Source organism: Centroberyx gerrardi, unplaced genomic scaffold (assembly GCF_048128805.1).
Source record: "Centroberyx gerrardi isolate f3 unplaced genomic scaffold, fCenGer3.hap1.cur.20231027 Scaffold_85, whole genome shotgun sequence".
In the NCBI taxonomy this organism is placed as follows: domain Eukaryota; kingdom Metazoa; phylum Chordata; class Actinopteri; order Beryciformes; family Berycidae; genus Centroberyx; species Centroberyx gerrardi.
Window position 1 is genome coordinate 23785 of NW_027605221.1, and position 26285 is coordinate 50069.

At 40.8% G+C, this 26285-nt stretch overlaps 2 protein-coding genes and 1 long non-coding RNA gene across 3 annotated transcripts; 1 reads left to right on the forward strand and 2 right to left on the reverse strand.

Annotated features, from left to right (window-relative positions):
• Positions 1–585: 585 nt before the first annotated feature.
• Positions 586–3446, reverse strand: LOC139913355 (uncharacterized). Its single transcript, XR_013504187.1, has 2 exons — positions 3363–3446; positions 586–1247 (listed from the first exon to the last, which is right to left on the reverse strand). It is a non-coding gene; the product is annotated as an uncharacterized LOC139913355 (long non-coding RNA).
• Positions 3447–3551: 105 nt separating this feature from the next.
• Positions 3552–14338, forward strand: LOC139913343 (vitamin K epoxide reductase complex, subunit 1L1). The gene is made up of 3 exons (XM_071901339.2): positions 3552–3753; positions 8269–8378; positions 10389–14338. Exons 1-3 carry the CDS (start codon positions 3560–3562, stop codon positions 10613–10615), a joined length of 531 nt encoding a protein of 176 aa, XP_071757440.1. The 5' UTR covers positions 3552–3559; the 3' UTR covers positions 10616–14338.
• A 1200-nt stretch (positions 14339–15538) lies between these two features.
• On the reverse strand, positions 15539–25608 carry LOC139913531 (beta-glucuronidase). The gene is made up of 12 exons (XM_071901570.2): positions 25346–25608; positions 24490–24675; positions 23999–24180; positions 23688–23830; positions 23337–23524; positions 21269–21421; positions 20836–21014; positions 19389–19535; positions 18756–18840; positions 17194–17370; positions 16823–16958; positions 15539–16402 (listed from the first exon to the last, which is right to left on the reverse strand). The coding sequence occupies exons 1-12, from the start codon at positions 25547–25549 to the stop codon at positions 16251–16253; spliced, it is 1932 nt and encodes a 643-aa protein (XP_071757671.1). The 5' UTR covers positions 25550–25608; the 3' UTR covers positions 15539–16250.
• Positions 25609–26285: the final 677 nt, after the last annotated feature.

Sequence of the window (26285 nt, forward strand, 5' to 3'; positions counted from 1 at the left end):
TCCATATTGCTGCACGATTCTGGATAAAATGAGAATCACGATTTTCTTGCTTAGAACTGAGATCATGATTCTCTCACGATTCTTAGGGAAACAAATTTTTAATAGATTTTTTTATTGCACTCTTTTGTCTGATACAGACAGAAACAATGTGATAATTTTTTTTTTTGTTTGTTACAACCCGGCTCTTGTAGGCTGTAACAAAAGGGAGACATACGCCAAAGTAAATCTTAACACAATAATTTATTAGCTAAAACTAAGGGAAAACAAACAGGAAAGATGAGGTGTCGGAGGTCTGTAGTATCAGTAGCGTAGTGAGTGGATGTATGGAAAGAGTGTAGTGTGTGTTGTAGGGTGCCAAACAAACTACATCAACTCAAAAGAACCAGACAAGAGGTGTGGATAGGTGAGGAGCGAGAGAGCCACAGATGACGACCCCGCCCCCCAGGCTCCTGCAGGACAGACAAGAGACACACACACACACACAGCACCAGCCAATAGAGTGGGAGGGTTGTCACAATTTGAACCATCAAAGTCAAATTGTTAATACCATCAGAAATGATAAAGCAACCGAAAGACACCAAACACACAAAGAAATCTCTTCCCAGGCTGGAGGAGCATGAGCACACACCCTTGAGCATTTTTTGGGAGCTGCCCTCTGTCTGGCTTTGATGCCTGAATGTGCCACTCCTCTGGGACAGAGAAAGGTGAACAGAGAGGCGCTTGCTCCCTCTCAGAGCTGAGGAAACACCAGACAAGGGGAGGAAGGACAAATTGTTAGGGAGCAGGAAGAGGGTTGACTCTGGTGATTGAATAAGGTAAAATGGGAGGGACAGATGCTGAATAGAGAACACAATCTGTAACAAACCTGTTGTATTCAATATAATCCAGCAAGAATTATGTTTCCCTGCTAGGTTATAACCAATGGAAACAATCAATCAGAGATAGCTTTGTTAACAATATTCTCTTTATTGAAATGAAATACAGTATAATAGTTTTTTCACCCACATAAATGACTATACACTGAGCGCACACCACTGACCTATATAGCTCAACACAAACTATTCTTGCACAGCTGTAACCAGAGAGTAGCAGATCTCATTACAGGGGTAGAGAGTGGAATGGAGAGCCGTCTCGTGACTGGTTTCCTGGGCTTGTTCCCGGTGTCACAGCACTCCATCCACTGGGTCAGGGAAGGCAGAAACACGTTTGGCCACGGTCAACATCAGAAATCCAACTTGTTCCAGGATCTGTATGGAAAACAAAATGAAATGTTTATTATGAAGCCAACTGTATATAGCTTCTACCAAAATTCAATTTACACTTGTTCTAAATAATTGCATAGACATGTTTTTATTTGGCTAAACAACCTGGGAATAGAACGAAAATATTTTACACACAAGACCATCCCATGTACAAATTCTGGCTGTAGAGAATATTTTTTCCTCTATCCCAGCCTGAGTCTTGCTTACCATATAGCGCTATTTAACTTGCAGTGCATTTGGTCAGCATTCGTGAACTGGTAAATTTGTAATTTTCCAACATTATCCCCACAAAGTTCAACCCAATCAGTTGACAAAGTCCTACAAGTGGTAAACTCAAACTAGTGCCATGCAAGGTCTATAGATTATCAGGTCTAAATGATAAGAAAACAACCAAGTGTCCTTGACAGCAACGCAGAATGACGATCCTGTGAGTTTACAAATGCAAATCCTGACCCAACCTCATCATTTACAGACCTTGGTTCACTACACCTGACATTAGGAATTGTAAAGTATAAGTAGCTTTTTGCAGTGGGAACAACATCAATGTACAAACAAGGCTTTGTGTGTGCACATGAAAATAAGGAACATCAGTAATATGATATTGACCTACTGGGATTCTGAACAGGTAGGGCTGGGTATCAAAAACATTTTTTAATACGCGGCCCTACCTATCCTAGTTCCTCAGTTTTTAGTGCCAACATCAATTTGAAGGCGTCGAAAAGCTTTAAAATATTGGATTCTTTCAATGGGGTCTCACATTTTCCACAGGTTCATGGGCATTTTGTTGAAAAAAAAACAACAAAACAGCTGAGCATGATCTGATTCTGTTTAGAGGAATACTGTTATCACATGAAATGTGCTTTTTTTCGCTCAACAAAGAAGTCACTACCAATAGTAAAATTGAATTTAGTAGCTCATTCTTCACAGGTCCTGACTGTGATCAACCTAAACAAGCGGTTCACCTCACATAAAGGAGGTGGTCACGTGATAGCAACAGTAGCCTACAGGTGCTTGTTTACAAGAACCACCGAACGTATTGACTACCTCCTGATTGACTATTTATCTGAATGTTAACATAATATAGTTATGAGATAATTATCCAAGCAGGGAGTTGTACTTTTTTGTTTTGCATAGGCCGATTGTTGAGAAATAAAAAAGCAATTAGGTGCCAAATGAACACCATTGCACAGATGAACAGCTCAGATTAAAAGGCATACCTACCTAGAGCAGGGGGAAAGTCAGTCAAGACGACGAACTCTTGGTTCTCCTCCGTTTAATTTCGCTGTTGTGATATTTCTCTGCTATTTTCCTCTCGTGTCCCGCGGGGCAATGGCGATTCGTGTTCAGCTCGATTTCTCTCTTTGTTCTCCCCTTGCCACCAGCATGACACGAGTATTCAACTAGATTATAGTAATCATATTGGTCGTAATATGCTTCCTCGAAAGAAGCAAATCTTTCCATATCTGTTGCCATGAGGAGAGGAATGCAGCAGTTTTACCAGACGGATCTCAGAGCGAGTAAATAGATGATGTCACCCAGTGTTTATATACAAGCTGTCACATGATCACGGCGCGTCGGGGAAACGACGTAGAGACAAAGCGGTGTACCAACTACCGTATACATTAATAAACAGTTTGTAAGCTAATAAGGTATTTGGGGGTTTAAAATTGTGATAATATTGTGATAACAATATTGCATAATATGCCATAGGTATTAAGCTTCGTTAAGTTGAGAGAAAGGCTATATGTGACCTCCAGTGGTTTCCCTTCATGCAGAGGATAGTTATGGCTAAATGAGATATCTATATGTGGGATATATGTGGGTATATACCGTATAGGAGTAGCCAGGGAAGATACTTTTCATAGAGCCGGTGTGCACTGCAGGGCTACTTACTGATGCGTACTTTATTTTTTTATTATAAGCATCACAAACTATTTGAAACCACAACAAAACTCTCTTACAGACAACTGTTGGACTGTTTTTTCCCCAGCAAAAAATAGTTTTGAACCGGGGTATGAGGTAGGTTACAATAGCTTTCTGTACAGTCAGAGGAACACGGTATGGTAATGAAAAGTTTTGCATGAGCAGAAAAATACAAACCATTTGTTTGCATAGTAGCAGTTGTTTCCGTATTTAATCCCATGTTCAGTGAGTGTGGAGACTGTTTTGTTGCTCAGCCACATGATAGCACAGTGGCACGCCCATGATGGTGTGGCACGTCCTGACGCGTTTCCACGTCGCAGCTCTGTCCCAAATGCGAAGTAGCTGCGTATGCGTGTCTCCAGCTAGGCCAGAGAATGATGGCGGCGCCCGTCCTGAGAGTGTCCACCCCTCGATGGGAAAGAATAGCCAGGCTTCTCGTTTGCCTATTAGGCATAATATTGTCTTTATATGCTTTTCACGTTGAGAGGGAAAAGGCTCGGGACGCGAGTTATCGGGCTATGTGCGACGTCAGCAGCTCCATCAGCTGTTCAAAAGTCTTCAGTTCAAGGTAATTTGAATTCACCAAGCAGCGCCTACAGTGGCGCTCAATGAGACTGGCTTGTATTGTGGCATTTTGGGAAGGGCTGCGCGGTTTGAACTGTCAAATGCATTGAGCTAACGTTTGCCAGAGACACATAGCTAACGCTAACTGCAAACCATAACTGCCTATGTGTAACTACTGGCTAAGAAACCTACTATTGGAAATTAGCTAACTGGTAACGTTACCATGAACCACCCATTCAACATTTTATTAAGCATATCATTAGCTAGCTAGCTCAATGGAGCTAGCATTGCTAGCTACTATCCAACGTATCACATCTGCTAACGTTACACTCCTCTTAGCTAGCTAGCCATCAACAGAGAGCCGTCAACATTGTTAAATTATCATTCGATAAGTTACTGATAGCTAACGCTAGCTTATCGTAGCTACTTGCTGCTCTCAATTTTAGAAACTTAATACTAGCGCCAACGTTATCTTGGTCTGACCATTGTTGTGAAGAGAGAGTGTGGATGAAGCCACTCCATCCACCGTCCAAAAACAGAGATTTTTGGTTCTTAGCCGGCTCATTTTGATGGTTTTGGGTAACGTTACCATATCCACTATAGTTAGCTGTCATGTTAATGTTACCAGCTATCTATAACGTTAACCGTGGTGACATTTCAGTCCAAAGGGTCATTGTTAAGCCAGGGCTACTCCCTGACCAGATACCCGGTGAGGGACACACTGCACTGAGCCTCTCCAGAGGTCACTGGGGGACTTGAGTGACCAAGGGACCCAAATTGTCAGGAAAATCAAATTGAACATCACTGATCACATACTGTTACCAGTTGGACAAATTGTCCTAATTGGACAGATTAAACTGTTACTAGGATATTTGATGATAATTGTATTGTTGCCTTACTGCAGTGTTGATTGAATTTAAACATGAGACGAATCAGAGTTGGTTTACTCTCAAAGATCAGTTTGCCAACATCAGCCATTACAAAAATATTCTTATTCTTGTGATAGAGGTATTCGGAGCAGTTCATGCTTTGAAGTTACCATGCCATCTTCACTTTGGGAATGGCCAGTTTGCATGCACCTTTTCAGGAATCAAATTAAGACCCCACCTGTTGGAATCTCACTGAATATGAGTCATTTCAGTTCCTTGGCCCTACCTATTACATATTTGTGAGATGACTGTTTGAATACTAGAGGTGTTAATCTAGCCTTTCTCACAGCTTTGAACATTTTTTATCAGTTATGAGTGAAAATGGGTTCCAGGGTTCCTAAAACAATTTGCTAAAGACAAGTTACTTAATTGACTTAACTAAATTGAAAGCTGGGTGTATTTCCTCCCTCTAAATGAAGGCTCATAGTTTTTGCTACTTTTACCTCTAGTAACTCTGGTCTCAGCAATCTTGGTTATATGACCACCAGCTGTCTGATTGATAACAAAGATCAAGGGGCTATTTTTTAAATGCAAATTTCAGTTTTTAAGATAAAGTGAATGTAGTTATATCCCCTGTATGTGCAGCTGTAGTCCATTTTATTTGTCATGTCTGAGTGTGTTTCTGTCCGTCACTTCAACATATTTTTGTATCTGTACAAGATAACAACAAAAATCAGAAGCTTAGTGGGACTGTGGGACAAATCAAATCCATTGGTTGCTAAGGCTGCTATAATTTACACCACAATGTCTAAAAGGCTGTCACTCCTACACTGTAGGCTCTATAATAATGAAACTTTGTACACATATACATACATACAGCTGTAACAGATTTGTTAATGATGCATTTCCAGATAAACTGGCATTTACCTTAAAGCATTGACAGGGTTCATATGCTGGTCTGGAAAGCATGGAAATAGAGTTTGACAATTTCAAGTATAGGAGAAAAATCACAAAGTTTTGAAAGTCTGAAAATGCAGTACTACACTACAAAACGTTCGCCCCGGAGAGACTGCGTATGTCTTAAGTATGAGTAATATTATTAGCCAAGAGTCAAAGGTGTGAAATAAATCTGCAGTGTGTAACACTGAGGCCCAAAAGCCATGGAATTTTAAAATAACATGTTTAATGTTTAGAATGTGCAGTCACTAATAAGGATGTTCATGAATAGGCCCAATGAATGATCTGTTATTTAGGCCTATTCCTGACTGTGTGCAACATCAATCACTGTTATCAAACTGAAAGATTAATTTTGGGGTTCGTTGTATGTTGGTGGAAACATGCTTTCTTTTATATTGACCGTGACAAATAGCATAATGGAAACATTCTGTGAGAGTAAAAAAAACCCAGTTTGAATCATTTGCTAACCCTGCCTGCTGCCCTACCAAGTGAGCTAAAAGTTGCTACTATACTATTAATTATCCATACTACTATAGTATTAACTATTAATATTACCTTTGGGACATATAAGGTCTACAAATGCACACTATCAGAAAAGCAATGTGGCCATCATTAACCAATAAACTTTGGCCAATCGAAAAATTGGTGATAACAATTTGTCCAATCATCATGAAGCTTGATACATTTAGTATATGAGCATGCAAACTGTTGTTTCTGCATGAGTTACAGGTGCTCCGGTGTTTGAAGGTAGGTGGGATGTTGCAGTCTTCTGACTGCCTTGTTCCACCACGTGTTAGAAAGTACAGACTGTAAGCCTTCATTTGAGGGTTAACAGTTGAAGAGCAAAAGCCCTTTGGGTCCATTGTCCATTTCAGGGTGCTAAAAGGTTGATGAAGATTATTAAAGTAACCATTAAAAAACGAGGCAACAGTAAACGTGTCGTTCCCACGAATGAAGAAGTCCCCATCTGGGCCAATCAGTAACAAATATGTCATGTTGTTTTGAGCTGTAATTTTAGTTCCCTCTTGGGCCAATTTTGCATGCTGTATTGCAGCGGTGAGATGCATCAATTCCCCAAGTTTGGTCAAAATGTGGTGTCTTGAGATTTTACGCCTTACACATGGATGAGGGAACAAAGGATGTAGCGCTGCCCCTTGGGCTGATCAGTGTAATTTTGAACATGTGACAACGCAGTGGTGAGATGCATCATTCCCCCAAGTTTCGGGAAATTCCAACAAGTAAAACATTCTAGAGCCTCCCTTAGCTCTATCAGTGCACTTTTTAAGGCATCATAGCCTATGATATTATAACTGTCACATGGCAATTTCCAAAATTTTAAAATAGCAAAATATTTGTATAAGGGGCCTTTAGACATGCATCATCACCAGTCTCTTCATATCTTACCACTGTTCTCCCCAAACATATCAGTGTAAGTCTATGAGAAATCAGCAGTGACTCCCTTTTTACTCTGATGCACAATGTGGCACATTGTTGGGGCAAATGATCAAACCAGCCTCTTATCATCATGCTCCTGCTGCAGAGCCTCACAATTGACGTGAATAACCATGATCATTGTTTCTCCTCCTCTGATCCCAGAGTTCACAAAAAAGTATTAGTGAAGAGAAACAATGCACATAAGATCTATGTTTATCCAGTACTTTGAAAATACCCCATGTACTGCTACGCTAGAGCTTTGGAACGTGCTCATTGATTAATTGGACTTCTTTCTGTAAAGTCACTTGACAGATATCAGAATGCCTGGACTAGCAGGATCTGATCTGCTACTTTGCACAGTGTTATAACTTATGCTATAACATGTAAGAAACTAAATCCACAATTGACTTGTCTGCAGCACTGTAGAGCAGTAAGGTTGCAAAGTAGGTGTATATGTACATTTTACTGAAACAGGTTGAGTGAGTTGACTATGGTATGAAACTTGTTCTGTTTTAATTATACATAGTTAATACATATGTATTCCATCTTCCAGGGAAATCTTTCACCATATTGAACGATAGTGCCTAAATTGTGTATGTTAAAGTGCTGCTTTTAGCCTGTGTGATGTTCTGGTTTTCTCTAAAAGAAATATGTCAGGACAGAAAAAATATCCTGTTGGCATATGTAGAATTGCAACAACAGACTTCAGACACAAACTGCAACACAGCAGGGCAAAAGCTTAACCAAGTTCACTGGGGCACAAACTCTTATGATGGAATATGGGGCCTACTGTGTTGCATATTTACTGTGAACAACGGAGTAGTGCAACCATGTGGGGATGTGGAAGAAGTGTTAAACCAGCACCAGTAGTTGCACCACTCAAACTCCTAGCCAGGTTAATTGATTATCTTGCCGTTGAGGCCATACTTAGAGTTCTGGAAATCAGACAAATTTCATTAAAATGTAGGGGTTAAACCGCAGCCTAATTTGTGATCTGATCTGTCACATATGCTGAACAACTAGGTTGGGAAACCCTGTCTCAATGGAGACAGTCATCTCATTTCTAAGTGATTGTGCATTGCTGTATATTTGTTAATTTTACAAGATGGAGCCTTGTTCTTTTTCTCACCTCCACAAGCACCTCAATACTAAACTGCAATCTATTCTTTTCAGTTTGCCACTGTTTTGCCCCTTACTTTTTTTGCAATTAAGGTTATAACTGCCTTCTCTACTGATGTTTATTTTTTATTACGGTTTAGGTGGGGTCGAGGATTTGGACTCTTGGCCTCAATTTTTGGAAATGACAGTGCACTGAACCAGCCGAACAGTGTCTACGGGATTTTCTTTTACGCCTTTCAGCTCTTACTAGGTAAGATGTCATTTTAGAGTAATCTGTTGGTACTGAGAATTCCGTTAACACATCTCCCTAGTCATGGCACAATTATTGCTGACTCACCACTCTCTCTTCCTCTGTCTCAGCTATATTTAACTAAACCTGGCTCACATGATAAATCATGTCTTATCATGTATAGTGTCTGTCTTTAAATATACTTACATGGAAGGCTCACTATTTTTAGAAACTTATCCTATTGATCGCTTATCAAACCCTCCGCTCAGGACATTCATACCGCAATTTTTTTAAAGAAATTGGTACCAGCTTCCTCTGTGCATTTGTTAGTGCAAGTCAGTGGAGATTGAAACAATTTCTCTCAGCATCATCTACAAGATATCCCATTTACCATTATGGCCTGTTCAAACCATCAGGGATATATTGGAACAGGAACATGCCCGTGTGTTTTCAGGTTTTCAAGATTTCAAGGTCTCAAGATGTTACTTTTTTACTGAATAACAGTAATAACTTGCTGTTAATAGTAACAGTAAGAATAAGCAAGTTAACAGATTGAAAGGACTTGAATGCGGTTCTGAGAGTAGTGGCTTCATTCTCCGGAGTTTGATTTTTAATTGGACAAACAATACAATGATTGGCCTATTCTGATATGGGCAGTGATAAGTAAGAATGTGTTATAAATACTTTGCCTTATGAATGACTTGTTTTAACTTGAAGGTGTTCTTCAGTTCCCTTGCCAATGTTAAAGTCACATTCTCCTCCCTCCGGAGTACATTGTAGATGGTTTTGCTGACTCAGTCATGCTAGTTTGACACGTTTGCTTGCTGACTTGCCTGTAGGCTTGCTGAGCCACCTGGTGCTGGCACAGAACAAGAGGCCCTTTTATCCATAGCAGTTACTACTCATTTGACTAACACAATAGTAGCCCAGTTAAGTCAAACTGCAGGGCAGCGGGTCAAGATTTCCATACTGAAGGGCACAGAGACTAGGGACAACTCCAGAAACTCCAGAAACAAGACTTTAATTTATTTCTGATTCATACCAATGTATAGCTTGGAACTGCTCTATCAACACTAAGTGCGAGACTGACTTTGTAGACTCGAAAATGCTCTCTGTGTTAACAATCCCTTGAAACGGAAAACTACTTTTTTGACAAAAAAAACACAATTTTGCTTTCTTCAAGATTTTATACCACTGCAGCCAAACTGCAGTGCAAACTCCTGCCTATGCTTCCTTTTATCAGAGCTCTGATTTCCATTTCCTGAGGTTTTTAACAGAGCTTATCCTCAGCTGCTGCTGCCCTTGTACAGTATGTTGGAGCTGCTTTGTTGTATTGCTCCTCTATTGTAATTTCAGTGCTATGAAGTGACAGAATGTGTGTGCTGGGTATTTCCCATGTTAAAAAACCTGTTTAGTACTACAACTATATAAAGTTCTGATGGTGGTTCATGTTGCCAGGGTTAGGACTGCACTGAATCGTGTATAATTGTATAACGTGATTTTAGTTTCCACAATTAATAATTGTAGAATTTGACAATATGTAAACATTTAACTTTTTATTTCACTTAATTCGGAAAACTCACTGTCAAATCATGCGCTCCCATTAACATTCCTCTGCTATTCACAATGAGCACTGCGATCAATCACAGCCTTCAATTGCGCAGCTTACCGGTATTTATCTCTTTTAGATTCTACATGACTGAAGCATGTGTGGACTCCGTAATTTAGATCAATTTTAGACTGAAATCAATAATTGTTGATTGATAATTGTGATCACAATATTTGGCAAAATAATCAAGACTAGCATTTTTAGCCATTATTGTGCAGCCCCAACCAGGCGTAATGTCTGTGTTTTGAGCTGTTTGTCATCATCAGGAGTGATGACACCAATAGAGAAATGTCTGAGACTGAAAGAGACAAGAACAGGTGATTTGACTAACTCATCAGGTTGTTTGTGTATTGCAGGACTGTGTCTTTTTTACGGTGCCTCACACAATTTACCTAAGCCCTAGTTTCTGTTTCCTGTCATAGGAATGACTGTCAGTGCAATGGCTGCCCTTATTCTCATGACGACGTCCATCTTATCGGTGGTGGGTTCGCTCTACCTGGGCTACATCCTCTACTTTGTCCTAAAGGACTTCTGCATCATCTGCATCACCACATATGCGCTGAACTTCATTCTCTTTATCCTCAACTACAAGCGACTGGTTTACTTGAATGAGGCCTGGAAGCAGCAGCTCCAAGCCAAGCAGGACTAAGTTGTCGAGACGGCAAGAAAAATATGACAAACAAAAAAAGAAATGTGACCTCTGAACATTTGACTTGCCACCAGGAGACCTTGCTTCCAAACAATGTTTATTCTGCTGTGTGTTCAAAAAAAGAAACGAAGAAATTTAACTTAATGTTGGGCCCGACATCTCAATGTTGATTGCAAACACGGAAGGATTTATCAGTGAAAGATTTTTTTTTTCTTTTAATTTCTTTTTCCTTTTTTAACATTGTTCTCACTTAAGGAATGGGCTGGCTTTGTGTGTGGGGAAGTACATCAACCCAAGCAAGCAGAGGCAGAGGTCCACAATATAGACGATGGAGGACAGCCCTCTTGTGAACAAAAAGGATCGGAAAATGGAAGAAAAACGGGACATAAAAGGGGTTTACTTGAAATGGTTAGGAAGGTCCTGTTACTGCACAGTGGATCTGCACTAAAACCTGAGCGGGACGGAATAATGTGTCCGAAAAGTAGAAATACACCATCACTAGGTTATCATACAGTTTGCAGATATGGTTCTATGGGAGGGCGGGGGGGACAAAATGATTAACATTTATAAAGAATAGAGTTTTGTTGTTTTTTTTTGTTGTTTTTCTCCATGTTTACACTTTACAGCACGTTTCTTTTTGAAGAGGACCACTAAAATTAAACATGGGAGAATGTGAGAACTTGTGTGTAGATCAGTCAGATTATTGTTTCTCTTTTGCAATTCTGTAAATAGCTGCTGAGCAATATTCCAGGCTAGATTGTGATTTAGTGTTGACATAGACTTTTAAGGAAAAAACCACCAACAAAACAGGAAAAAAAAGAAGTAAATCTGGAACAAAAAGCGATTGAGGTCACCGTGTCGGTGAATAAGTCTGAAGATGTGCTTGCGGTTAGTGTGGGACATCTTACTTCCCGCAATCCTGGTCAGGCATGCAGTTCAGAGTTGTGTGATTTCTTTGTCGTAAGTGGTCACTGTCTCATCTGCTCTCAGAAGCCATCAACACAAGAAGTCTTTCAAACAGAACAATAGGTTCATAACACCAAGTCTGCATAACAGCACCCTCACTGTCTTTTTTTTTTGTTGTTGTGTGAAAAGCATTCCTGACCACCACACACAAGTGGGATCCATGAAGACTTATGTGCCTAAAGGAGTGTGAGGTGAATTACCTTTTTATTTTTCGGGAGGGTTGTAATGTCACGTTAACACCATTGTTGCTGATTGTTTTATTGTTACAGATCCAAGGCTTTATTTTTATGATCACAATATTGTAAACTAAAATGCCAGTAAAGTGTTTCTCTCTCCCCAATATACTCTAATGAGGTAGCACAGGCTGCTACACTGTGATTGTCTGCTCAAGGGTAAAGTGGCCTGGAGGCAGAAGCGTCTAATGTCTTGCAGATGCAAATGTTCTAGTTACGTTGATGCTCGTCTGGCTTTTGTTCCCTGTCAATTGCAAGGTAAAGGTGATCTCGCCAAGCTGAGTTACAGTTCATTTGCAGGATGTGAACAAAAATTGGAAAATGTAATGCTTTGTTGACATGAACAACAGAAGTGTACACGGTGTACGATTCTTTCAGCAAGAAACCAAGACAAACTCTTAAGCCATATCTGGGTTGCTGACGGTCTCCTAAGATGTACAGTTGCAGACACTGAAGCTTTTCATTAAGTGGTTGATCTCTATTTATTGAAAAACGTTTTTTAGAATGGAAACTGGCATAATCTTGATCTAACTCATAGTGATACAGATTTGTAGACTGACACCAGTATGGGAAAGGAGACCAGATTGCAGTGCCGTTGCTAGAAACCCACAGTATTGTCCAACATGTGGAACAGTTCCAGGCAGCTGGATTTCCCACTACCACCACCAAGGTACCTAGTAAGACCATTGTCTTTTATTTCCCACCCAAACTCCATTGATTTTATACATGTTTGCAGTTTCCTACTTTTCAGATGCATGGTACAATACGTCCTGGCTTCAAGCATATGTTGGCCATCGGACAATCTTACAGATACTGTTATAGATCTATAACAGGAGTACCACTAATAACAGTAATAATCTCTGTGTGGTTCAGGTTTTAAACCAGTTGGTTAATAGTTTCAATTCCACCACTGCTAGTCTCCATGTCCCTTCATGTGTGTATGATGGAATGCGATTTCTCTGAGTTTTTTTTTTTTCTGGGGGGAAAAAAGTCTTGTTGATGATGGCAACTGTTCAATGAATTTTAGTGACATGTGCTCCCTGTGATAATGTGTCAAGTCATCAGTTGTGTTTGAAAATGATTGATGCGGTACATGCATTTTCCAGGATATTGTCAAACAGTTGTCAGATATTGGATATTGTCAATTTCTGCCATTTTTATCAAATTGTATGGTCTTCTGGTCTTTCATAGAATGAGGTAAATGGTTGCATTGTCAGTTCTCAGCATGTCATCGTTCACGAAGATCTTTCTCTAACAGCATTGCCTTGTTGGGCTTGCATCAGATTCTTTTAAGTCAAACTCAGAATGAGATCACCAACCACACAGTTTTGTCCTCATCCATATCTGGGAAAGCCTGTGCACTCTCATCTGTCACATCTAAGACAAGTCTCCCTGGGGTTCACTTGCAGAAGTCAAATTTCCATTTGCAAAAATCTGACTTGACTTTGACATAACTTGCTCATTTTTGGCAACGATTTTGGGTCCTTTGAGTGTCAGCCATAGAAATGACAAGCGTTAGGTAGTCTAATGTTAAGTCTGTGATTCCTGTAATTTGTAAGCCTGTTACTACTAGTCGCCCAGTTACTTTAAAGAGTCGGGTGAGGAATTTGGGATGTTGAGTCACTCAAGTTAAAACCCCAAGAAAGTGTTCGTTGGCTGGATAAGCGATTGCAGCGATGTAATGTTTTTGTTTTTTTTCCATGTCAAAAAGAAGGTTAAATTAAGATCAGTCTGCTATGACTCAACCTGTCTTAGTATGACTGCATTTTCATAAATATTGAATTAGGCCCTGAGGTATATAACTGCCATGTTTGTTGCATCACCAATGCCATCAAAAGTGCCTTCTGTTTGATCGCTGGGCCTTGAGCCAAAGAAGAGCAACAGTAAAAGCCTTGTAAAATGAAGAATGATAACAGTAACGGGCACTCCTGCTTGCCTTCCTTAAGATGTAATCTGATAATTGGTAATTCCCAAAGATTTGTTATCCAGTATCAGTGCAAAAATCCATTTAGAATTACCAGGCAAAATGCCCTGTCGAATCAATGGCCGTTCCCTTTTTTTTTTCTTCCTGAACTCCACTATATTGTCATCTTTACTTTTTCTAGCTAGGACATGTTTGTTAGCGAAGAGTACACTATCTGTTAAAACTACAAGATTGTAATGTTCTTTTTCCATCATTAATTACGCCCTTTAGCTGTATAGACTGTTAACATTCTGGGTTATTTTAGTTTTTAAAAAATCGGGGGGTTGGAGGGCTAGGATTCCATGTGTCAGCATAAAATGTTTATTAAATTTCTTTGTGGAGGAAAACTACTTAGGTTTGCTTCTGTATTTGCCAAATATGTTTTAAAATGCTGTATTTTCTTACATGGAAAAGTGTTACATGAATGGTAGGAGGGTGCAGAAAAACAATCTGATTAAATCCAGCTTACCTTATGGGAAAAAGTTGACACGAGAGAACATTTTAAATTGTGTCATTGTCATGTGGAAATGATCTACCATTAAAACATTCCCTCTGAAACGACTTCTGTCATTTTAAGTTATTTGAGAGAAACATTGCTGTTACACTTAAGAACTATTATTACTATTAATTAAAAGGGGATTACTGCTTAATTTAAGATTTATTTTTTTTTAAGAATTTTTCTTAACAATTCACATTATTCTTATGACCCAGGACATTAACATCAGTATGTGAACATGAACAAATCTTTCCAAGTGCTAAAAATAACAAGAGAACCAAGAGTCTCATCTTTGATGTCATACTGATAGCCTCAATAGTAAAGCCTCAAGCTGCTCCGTTGACCATGAATGGAGAGCTGACTTTTTGGACTGGATGAACATCTATATTTTATATTAAAGTAATACTGCTGGTTCCAAACTCCAAATCCTCAGTGATCCTCAAAATAATCCTGGATACGGGCAGCGTCACCTTTCCATCATTTGCAAATGACTGCCTCTACATTGGTGTAACATCACAGATTGGGACAAACTCTTTCAGACAAAATCGGAGACTGTGTGGGATGTTTACTGATCATGGTCTGCTTCTAGTGTGTTAAGTGTCCTATGGCACAGGAATAGCATCAAAACAGAATTTCAGGGGTCTTCCCCTTTAAATGAAAATATTTTAATTGGTCCCTTTTGGAGGTTTTCAGGCATGTGAGCAACCAGCAGCTGACTGAGACACAGGTTACATAAACATCACATCCAAGTCAGTGAGTTGTTGGAAACATTCAGCAAACATTTTTCAAATGTTTCAAGCAAGCTGTCGAGAGAGCAGTATGTTTTGTGGTACATGTGCAGAGAATCTCCAGTTACACAACACAGTTGGGTGTAAATGGCAATTACAGCTGGACCAAATCCCAATGCATTTATAACACTGAAAAAGTGCATGTAAAGGCCAAGTTTCAATTGCATTTTCACAGGCAATACAATTGGTTTGTGATGGCAAGTTGGGGATTTGAGTACAATGAATGTGTACAGCTTCTTGTACTGCAACATATTACTAGAAATGTTTGATGGAAAACAAAAGATCAGAGTTTTAATGGTCAGTATTTGTCCAGCTGTAGCACAAAGGTCAATCATATGATGAGGGCGTAAGTCTCAGCAGTCACAGATAGTGATAACTAGTTGGAGTCACATCACCTTCACAAATTCGAAAAGTAAGTTAACCTTTGAGTAATATATGGCTTAAGCCCAGCATTGTGATTCACATTAACACTGTATATAAAGTATTTTGATCCCCAAAAAAATATCAAAACACCATTTGACAGCTTTATTAGAGAAAATCCATCCCCAAACACATGGAGTAAAGGAAATTAGAGGAAATGATCATAATGATTAGAATTTGTTTGAGATTTGTAAATTGATTTCATGCCAGAAAATACACCCGACCCCAGTACAAAGCCACCAGAACTTAAAGTTTATGTTTCCTATATTGTCCCATACCATATCATGTGCTTCTTATTCAGACAATAGTGGACAGCTCAGTCAATATTTAAAAGAAATAAAGAACTTTTTCCTAAAGGTAAAAACCAGTGAATCAAGACTTTAGTTTGATGTCATCAAGTGACAAAACCTAGAATTGCACCAGTGATGAGGCATTGGAGACTAATTTTCATTGACTGCTTGAACTTTGCTTTTATATCATAGTACTGCAAAATGTTGCCGAACACTGGAAAATCCCCCTGCCACAGAATCAACAAAGTCCATCACCAATTGATTGTCCACTGAGAGACCCCTGGTTTTGTCCCTTGATAAAATCACATATTAGTCTTGGTGCTTTTGTCTTAAATTATTCATAGCTCTAGATCATGGCACCAACGGAAGTGTCCCATAGGTGCTTAACTAAACCACTTGTTTAGAGTAATTGACAGTATTTTAACAACACTTTGACCAAGGCCTAGTTTCATGGAATCGAGCCCGTCCTGGGCTGGGTGTTAGAGCAGGCAGGGATACTTGGTCCAGGGAGGCAGTCTGCCTGTTTCGTTTGCCAGTCTCCAGTACCTCTCTTTCAGGATGAAGGCTCCTGCTTTAGGCTGCCTCTGCCTGGTGAAAATGCCCTTCTTGTTCCCCACAACACGGGCCACCCCTGCAGACAGAACAGGAAGGATCAACAGTAACCTTTTTAGTTACTTTTTAGTTAGGAATGGGCTAATAATAGTTCAGTCACCATGGTGTTCTGATATGGCTGTCCGGAGGGCAAACGTAGAGAGCTGGCCGGACATCGGGCTAGCTTTCACACAACCCCTGAATGTCGGGCAACTTCAACCCACACTGGTCTTAAAAAATGCAAGAGTGATGCCAAGTCCCAGTACAGACTGAATCTCCCTATGCACAGACGCGCCCTTTGTACAGCAATACCAGAACCAACCCTTTGCATAATTTAATCATGGAGGGTAATAAATGACAAAAAAGCAATAAATAACTCTGATATAGTACAAACTAGGGCAAATAAGGGCATGCATCTGCACCAGTTCTGGTTCTACAGGTTGTCGTGATCCCCCGCTACCTTGTGCAGTCATGAAGTCGGCAAAGTTCCAGATGAGTTCGCCAATGACGTACTCCTTCCTCTTCTGGTCGAACACGCTGTGGTAACTCTGCAGGACTAGCTTCTGGTACTCCTCAGTAAACATCATGGGTGGATCCTGCAGGGTGGAGAACGGAGCTCGATGATAATTATGTAAGGCATTAACATGTTTCTGGCATGGTGTGTTGTAATCCGACTAGATTTTAACCAGATTCTCAAAGGCAGATGTGAGGTGATTGATTGTCTGAGTTTCAGCGCAATTTGGATTTCATCATGGCCTTAGGATCCTACCAAAAATACCATGCATGCTGGTGCCATAAGTATGCTAACACTGTACAGTCAGGTTTCCTCACATTGTGAAGCCCTGGGACCACGTCGGCTCCATATTCACTCTGGATGATGGGTTTCTGGTACTTTCCATACCAGTTCTCAAACTGGGTGTTGAGCTGGATGGGGATGACCTCCGGGTGGCCTGGGTCATGGTACCAGGCAAAGTAACTGTTCACACAGAGTACATCTACATAGGGAGCCTGCGGACAGGAAAAGATAACGGATATGAGATGTGACTGGTCGAGATGCACTCCTCAACACGTTCATGGCATTCCTACCGTCTAACAGCCTAATCAGTGTTTTCTGAACATAAACAACCCCCTCCCTAGCTAGAAATCGGGACACAAAGATTATAATCTCTAATGTCACTCTGATAAAGAGCCAAGAGATACTCCATTGACAATTCATGGGAGGCTAACTTTGTGGGTTCATGGAATGTTTATCTTTTTGGCGCTGGTGTGACCGCGGCTTTAGCATGAAAGTGTGTTGCCCTTAATTGGATCAGGTGTGCAAGAGTAAAGTTGGGGGAAAAAAACTTGCAAGACGGGGTACTTGAGAACTGGCTTGGGAAACACCGATCTAAGGAACTGTGGACTGGTATAGGAGTAGAATTTGAATAATGAATTCAGTGGTAATCACCTTTAACAGCTCTGAGCCCTTTGCAAATTATTGGCTGCAGGGACTCAGTCGCTGCAAACTAATCAGTACCTTCAAGCTGCTAACATCAGCCAGAGAAGATTGCCTCACAGAATAGGTATGTCCACAACACAGTTCGACATAGCATAGCAACAAGTACTTTAGAATTTGAATGGCTGAACTTCTGAAGCTCTCAACGGGATACCTTGATATTTTGACCTTTAGTCCTTTATTTTTCTTCACCAGGCACTTGTCACATTTAATTTCCTCACTAAAGGCCATCATTTAAATACAATATGAGAACATTCAATGAAGTGTCTTGATCTGATGTGCCTATTGCAGCACTGGGACAGGGCTATATTCAAAGACACAAAAAGTGTATTTTGCACTTTTTCCTTGCATTTTTTTCCCTGCATGAGTAATTAAGAGAGTCAATCCTTCATCCTAAATGCAATTGTAGCCAATGTATAGACCTTTTATAAATCTGAGTAACGTTCTGCAGGCACACCCACGAAAAGATTTCCATTGATGCATGACTCAGGCCAGGAGAGACTGATCAAAATTGGTGATAGCGATTCTATTTTTTTTCCTTCATTTTGGACATTTGTTCACTTTAATTGCTATGTTAGGAACAAGTATTATGGGGAAAAAGTTCCAGTATTTGTCCTTAAGCTGCTCCACAAGTGCTTAGATAGAGCTGTTAGTATTTGACATGTGCCCTGCTAGCTGCAAGACTAGCTAGCTAACACTAATTTCAATGAGTTTCAAGTTTCACTGATTTCCCCTCTCACAATGTGGCACGTGCCCTTTGAAGAACTAATGGGCTAAAAATAAAATGTTTCATATTTTATTAATAAATGATATTGTGCCAAGTAGTCATGTGCTCGGCAGGTGTTTACATGCAGGCATATTGATAACAGATATTGAAGTGATGGCTGTAAAAACTCACCCCTTTGTCCCTGGCATAGTTACTATCTGTGATATATGTGACAGGCCGGGTCGGGTCCAGAGCTTTGGTATGAGTTATCAAGGTCCTGGAAGAAAAACAGAGAGCACCCTTGGGTGACTTTGGAAGTGTGGGGTTTAATCACATACCAGATTAAACAATGCTATAGAAAACTGTTCAAAAATATGAACATCTGTTGTGTGTGATTTGAAGAATTGCTTTAGTCTGTCACAACTTCAGAGTGACAAAGGACTTGTCTGTGCACTGGGAATTATCTGTACTCTCCATGTACACCCAACACACTACATAACTTTGTTGTTTACTATAGCTGGGTAGGTCAAGTATTTGTCTGCTCTCTCCCGAAGTCTTGAGCTGTTACTGAGCTCCACCTGTTAGTGTTCAGGGCAGGTTCACTACCACTCTGACTGCATTCCACACACCATAGTAAAGGGATAGGCTCTGACTAGCCCATACCATTACCTCTGCTATTTCTCCCCAACACACACATACACATACACATACAGTTTTCCAATGCTTGAAATTTCTGGAAAATTGCCGGCTTCCAGTGCCTTAATAGTTCAAGACAAAAGGGAAGTGGCATGGGAGAGGTAAAAAATATATATCACCACGACTCACTTGAAATAGAGTCCAGCAGGGGGTACCTCTGAGGCCGGTTCATTGGCTACTGACCACATGACCACAGAGGGATGGTTCTTGTCCCGGCGGACCATCTCGTCCATGACAACCAGGTGGTGGGCCAGGGAGGCGTTTCTAAAACTACGACTAGATGATCACACAAGACACACAAGACTTCAATCAACACCTACTGGGCTGATGACAAATCTGATCAGGGTTTAGATCACGTTAAACACAAGGCTCACAGACCAGATCCAGTCTGATACAGATTTTCTGCTGGTTTTGGTCGTCATTTCAAATTCATCCCGTCTCAACACACATCTCGCCCACAACACAAGTGAACTCTCTACTGGCATCCGCAAGCACACAGAGCACTGACTCACCTCCCTTTGTGTTATGTGCAATGATTCTTCCGCTTTTGGATAAAAGGTTAGTTTCACAAAGGTCACTGAGGAAGAAGCTAATCATCAATGGAGTTCCCTTGTTTAACTTCACACTCTTGTGAGTGATATTTCCTGATGCCGAGACTCAACTGTTCCAGTGTTCTCTCTCACATCCATGTTCATGCACCTTAACACAAGCAAATTACTTTTTATTTTATTTTATTTTTTTTAATGATGCTGCAAATGTTTTAAAAGTGATATATAAATAAAGCTCATTTTTATTATAAATGCTCTCAAAAAAGCCCAAAGTTTGGGCTTACAAAAACACAGTGAGAGTTGCGAGAATGCTGAGAGATGTTTCTGTATGTTCTCTTCCTCTAATACCACAACCAGTTTTTAAGCAAATCTTCTAACTGTAAATTAAACTGCATGTAGGTGTGCAGAAGTAATTCAAACCTAATGGAATTTAGGTGGATAGAACTGATGCATCTTTTTGTTTTGTTTTTTTCTTCAGTGAAATTTTGACGGATCTAAATGATCTAATTAAAATCACTTCAGTTGAATTTAGGCAAATGCAAAGTAGCTTTGTGCATGTTTTGTAATGTGATTAGTTAAATCTTAACACAATTACAACCCCCAGTTATGAGCGGGTTTGCCCACTTATTTTTAGTACATTGCCAGAAATGAGTAGCCTTTTGTGTTTAGCAATTATGTTGGCTACTATATAAAGATGAAAGTGAAAAACTTCAGATTTAATGGCTTTTCATTAGAAAATTTGAATTTAATGACAAGTGTAACTGAGTGTGTCCAGCCTGCAATTTAAATCAGGATTTTTCAACATGCCCTCTTGTAACAGAGTTAGACAACCTATCTAGACTGACTTTAATTTACTGTTGATTATTCTCAAAGGGAATGGTGATGGGCGATACAGCCGCAAAACAAACTGTAACAGTCTGTGCTCAGTGTTCAAACACAGCGACTGACAGTTAGATGACCATGCTGCCGACCACTTTGAACTCTCAAACAAACAGAAAGGTCACAGAGATGTGAGCAGGGACACCTACATGTCTTTGATGCCCACCCCCGGACACTCATCTATCACCACGATGCCGTGGCGGTCACACATCTGCAGGATCTCCTCAGCATAGGGGTAGTGGCTGGTGCGGAACGAGTTGGCCCCCAACCACTTCAATAAGTTGAAGTCCTTGACGATCAGGGACCAGTCAAAGCCTTTACCTCGAATCTATGACACCCATTGGACAGAAGAAGGGAAGATCGTGTTACTGGACTGGATTCACTTATTTTGCAGGTCGTTTCATGTGAATTCCATGTTTGGAATACCATAAATATCCATATGCAATGTCCACATAACTGACTGGGGGGGGGGGGAGGACAGTGTAAAAGTTAGCTCAGATGGGATACTTTAGAGCAAAATGAACCCTGCAGCTGAGATTGAGTCTCTTGGTAAGAGTGTTGGCTCCCTCTAGTGGTACTCACATCAGAGTCTTCATGTTTATTGACTCCATGGAAATAGAAGGGCTTGTTGTTTATGAGGAACTGGGTGCTGGTAACCTTGACTGTGCGGATGCCAACTGGTAGTGTATATACATCCTCATACGCTGCTCTCCCATCGGCTGCCATCATGTGAACCTGAGGGTTTAAGTAAAGAACACTTATTTAAGAAACACTTATTTCTCAGCTGCATCTCTCATCTTAGGTTGAGCAGCCAAGTTGGAAAGCTAGGAGACATCCTGTGTAAGTTGGTACCCGTTGATCAGTCACAACATCTGTTTCTAGGTTACTTAAGGAGTTGGGGATTTGGGGTCAACGCTTGTGTCAGGTGATGCAGGCAACTTCAGAAACCACTAAAAAGAGCAGTCAGTGTCTCTCGCTGAAGAGAAACACCACCAGCTGTTGCACAAAGTATGGAAATCCATCTCATAACAAAAGGTAAGTGTTTTAATGTCAGGGAATTATGATAACTGTGGTGGTAGAATTGGGTAGTCTGACTATCCAACTTGTAGTTCTTAGTTAAGTATGTTTAACTAAGAAGTATGACTTATGTCTGTTGCCTGCTAATAGATTGTGGCTTCTAAACTGCTGAGCAGGGCGTCAGCATCAGCCATCTCTTTATCTTCATTCATTCATTCCTTCATTCATCCATTCATTCAAATTATGCTTGACTGTTTTATTTTTTTTAATGGTTTAATTTATTTTTCCAGTCCATAGAGCTCTGAAACAAATATACTAACAATATTAAGAAAATGAGTGTTGCTCAATCTGTGTAATGCACCAATGATGCAACACACGCAGGAGTCTTGTTTTTAAGGTCTATCAGCAGCTTTGCATATCTCCAATAAAACTGGAAATATACGATGCAACTACGGCAACAGCTGGCCGGTGACGTGCCATGTCAACAGGAAGCAATGACAGAGGGAAGTGCGTCCCAGAGCTGCAAGTCATCCACCCTCTCGCCACACGCCTGTGACTGGCCCTTCTGATACATCACTAACACTTCTAACAGAGTGACGCTCAAAACGGAGGGGGAGTGTTTAGGGGGCGTAATGGGACGGGGGGATGGTGTTCATTTTGAGAAATATTGTATCTGTTGTGATAGTGCGGGTCTAAACCAGGCTTATTCACTAGTTTTTGGACCGGAGCCTTTTATGATTATTGTGACCAAAAATGCTTCATTTTGCTGAGGATTTCTCAAAATGGCAATGCAATTTGCAGAATTTTAGGTGTTTTCACTCCACTGTGGAGTTGTTCGGGTGTAAGAAGTAGTATAAGAACACACTAGACTGGTTTGGCCGTTTCATGAAGAACATTTGCACAAAATTTGCAAAATTGCAAATTACTGCAAACATTGCGGCGACTGGATGAATTTGCATTACATATTGCCAACGCCAAATCACAAATTCCTGGTGGGACGGTTTATTACTAGTCTTTTATTATTAGTCTCTAATCTGGATTATTCAATGTGGTTGCTGATGACATATTTCATACGAACATTTATCTGAATTTCAAAATAGTGTTAGATAAGTTAGGAAGTTTGGCCTAGCGGGAGAAAAAAAGTGGGAGAAGAAAATGAGAAAAAAACATGTCCACCCCCAGTCTAAAATGAGTAGGTGCAATGTGGCGTCAGGATTGTAGGTCAGGTCAGTGGCCAGAGGGGAAGAATCTTTCCCACACTCAACCCACTCCATCTAATCCGTCTAAGCAAAGTGTCTATGTAAGCACTCACTGGACATCTGGCTCTGGGTATTCATACCAGTCTTGGTGATTTTGAGATAAAGAAAATAATACTGCTTTTTCTGGCCTGGGCTTGAACAGCAGAGGATGTGGTGTCGCTGGTGGTGAATGCACTGCTGATGGGATGAAATGATGTTTACTCAAATCAAAAACAGCTGATATCTGCTAAAGCCACTTGCCTTTACCTTGTTATTTTCACATATCTGGTGGTCTTACTCATATGGGCTGTGACTTAAACATCATGAAAAATAAGATGATGCATGAGGCCACTTGTACATGTATATAAACATGACTGTGTGCCATGCTGTCTTACCTCCATAGAGTAAAGATAGCCTGGATTCTCATGCATCAAGTACGGCCACCACAGGTTGACATCCGTCACTTTCAGCACTCCAGATGGCCCGCTGGAGGAGGCCACACAGTGGCCATCCTTGTCCATCAGAGAGACCTTCAGGTTGGCAGTGGGAGTACCAAGGACTGAGACTTTGTAGTTGACTAGACCTGAAACACAGAAGAAACAAACCTTAACAAGATCATATAAACAGGCGTGCATCAGAATATAGTGCACATAATTAATAAAACTGTAAGTGATACAGTGCCTGTGCAAGGGTGTTTAGTGCATACAGATTTGTAAATTACTGGCTTCAACCATATTTTCATTTACCAATGTTGTCAGAGAAGTCAGTCACTACAGTGATGTCATCCACATATGCCTGAGGAGTGGTGTAGAGCAGGACAGGACGATGTATCCCAGCATAGTTGAAGAAGTCAAACTGGGTATTTTGCACAAAATAACCAGGAGGATACCTGTTGAACAATTACACAACTTACTTTTTTCCCCCCTCACCTTATAAACAACCACTGATTGCCAACTGCATGCATTTGAATGTTGCCCAAATAAGGGGATTATACCAAATGCTTAGATGCGTTTTTTGTCCAGTAAGTTTTAAAGTACTAAATAAAGACGGGGGTTACATGGAGGTGTCATCCATGTGCCTGATGCTTCCTGGAGGCAGCGTCTCCAGAGTCAGTGTGTTGTTGACAGCGATGGTGATCCTACATGGCACAGCTGAGTCCTCACGGATTAAATCGCCTATCTCGGCCTCAAAGGGAAGATGGCCACCATTGTGCTCCGTCACTTTCACCCCGTTCACCCACTGCAAGGGTAAAGACAAGTTATTGTGGAGAAGCATGATGACTACATTATTTTAAGAGGTGAGTATGAGAGGATGAAAAAATGTAATCCTTTATTTGTATTCTATTTTGTAGGAAATCTAGCGTTTAACATTGAGGCGTATTCAATATGAGCATGGAGAGTTCTAGCTCTTGTGTAACAGACTCTTGTTGTTGTGTAACATATTCTGTGCACCAATCACACACCACCTGTCTCACAACTGAGTGAAACTGATGACTCCGTTTCCGAATGCTGACTGGAGTCGGAGTGGAAAGGTACAAATGATACTCACCACCACTGAATAATAGTGAGCGCTTCCCACCCTCAGCACCACTCTGGTTCCCTCATCTGCGATCCAGCGGGCAGGAACCACCACCTCTCGCTCGTACCACACCCAGCCAATGAAATCCCTCAGTGTGGGGTCCTGGGTGATGTCATTATAGCTGGCAGGAACTGGCATGTCAATCACTGGGCCGGTCTAACACATAAGATCCATTAGGTCAGATGCAGTTGGACTGTGTGGTCAAGCTCTTAATAGCTAATTGAGCTAGAAGGGACTGTCTGTATGTGATGACAGTTATTGTTTAGGTGAATCATTGACTAATTGGACATGTAAAAGGACATGAATATGTAAATACCAGCCTGAAGAATCATGGAACAAAAAGAAAAAAGTGCCTGCACAACTAACAAAATCTTTCCAGGTAGCAGCAGCGGTACATTCAAAGATCTTCTCACTAAATGACAACACAAGGTTGACCTGTGCAACAGATACACAGATGCTAGATGCTAATACGGAATTGTGCAACGACGTGGCTGAACCTGATAAGCCTAGACAGGATGCCAATAAGGGATTGTGCAAGAATTAACATATTATGCAGGTTTGCAAACAGAGATAATAATTGTTGGCTAAACGCTACTCTACACGCAATACTTCATCTGAAAGTTGTGCAAGATAAATTAAAACTGTTAACCCCTAATTATATGATAGAAATGGCAACTATGACAGAAAAATTAGCTATTCTCAATCCAAGCAGCCCCCCAAAACCCAGGATGAAGCATTAACCCATGAGAGCTCCATGAGCTGTTCTGGTTGTTCTGTCCAGTGTAATGTACAATCTCTCTGTTGTTATTGTTGTCGTCGTGCTTACCTCTGCCAGGCGACTTTTGTACCAAGCCTTCTGGAAGCCCAGGTTCCTGCTCGGGGACTGGTCTGCTCTGAAGTCCCACAGCCCGGTGAGCTCCTTCACCTCTCTGGAGGGCGACTCCCGGGGGAAGAGCATCCCGGAGTCCGGCAGAGGAGCCACATCCCGCAAGGCACACAGCAGCAGCACTGCTAGCTGTGGACCACACATCCTAAACACACTTTTAATGTGTACACAAAGAGCGCGAGTCCACACACACAGCTCTTCTTGGCGATTCAGTCACAAGTGTAATTCGCAAATCACGTGATCACAAACTTCCTTTTTGTGCTGCGTTTGAGTGCTGTCGGAAATATTGCTATTACGCGTTGGGCCCATTTTCCGATCAAAGGTGCGCGACCACGGATGTGCGCGACGACATCATTTCTCCTCTCTCCTCAAAATATGGAAAAGACCCAAACAGAAAACATAATCCACGCGCAACGTTTTTTAAATACACAATGCTATCTCTCCCTTGTCCCATGCAAGTTCTCCACAAAGTAGATGAGTAAGACTACTGCACTTACATTCTTTTCTATGCGGATGCTGCCTTCATGTGCTCCTCATAAATGCTTGCGTCTTGTCACTTACATTCAAGTCATAGATGGTCGGGAATAATAACAAAATAAACCCTGTAACACAAGTGTTTCTGATGCCTGTTGTTTTTGATGGCTGTTTGTTTTGAGTAAGAGTGTCACAGAGCTACTTTGTGCAGCAGAAGCACAATGAGATGGACGACAAAATGTTGCATTGGGTATGTGAATGCTTTAATTAATATAGGTTTGCACAAAATGTGGGACAACTAAAAGTTAAACAGCTTCCATGTTCTCCACCACTTAAACATCACATCTCGGTGAATACCATAGAAGACTTCCACTTTCCCACACAGTCGTATTTACTAATGTTTTGA

What these genes read in the sequence shown, in the direction of transcription:
- LOC139913343 (XM_071901339.2), top strand. Translation starts at nt 3,560, where the DNA reads ATGATGGCGGCGCCCGTCCTGAGAGTGTCCACCCCTCGATGGGAAAGA. An exon ending in TCAAAAGTCTTCAGTTCAAG is followed by an intron (nt 3,754 to 8,268) that starts GTAATTTGAATT and finishes ATTACGGTTTAG; the next exon opens with GTGGGGTCGAGGATTTGGAC. An exon ending in CGCCTTTCAGCTCTTACTAG is followed by an intron (nt 8,379 to 10,388) that starts GTAAGATGTCAT and finishes TTCCTGTCATAG; the next exon opens with GAATGACTGTCAGTGCAATG.
- LOC139913531 (XM_071901570.2), bottom strand. Translation starts at nt 25,549, where the DNA reads ATGTGTGGTCCACAGCTAGCAGTGCTGCTGCTGTGTGCCTTGCGGGAT. An exon ending in ATAAACATGAAGACTCTGAT is followed by an intron (nt 21,015 to 21,268) that starts GTGAGTACCACT and finishes TGGGTGTCATAG; the next exon opens with ATTCGAGGTAAAGGCTTTGA. An exon ending in TGGTCCCAGGGCTTCACAAT is followed by an intron (nt 16,959 to 17,193) that starts GTGAGGAAACCT and finishes TCCACCCTGCAG; the next exon opens with GATCCACCCATGATGTTTAC.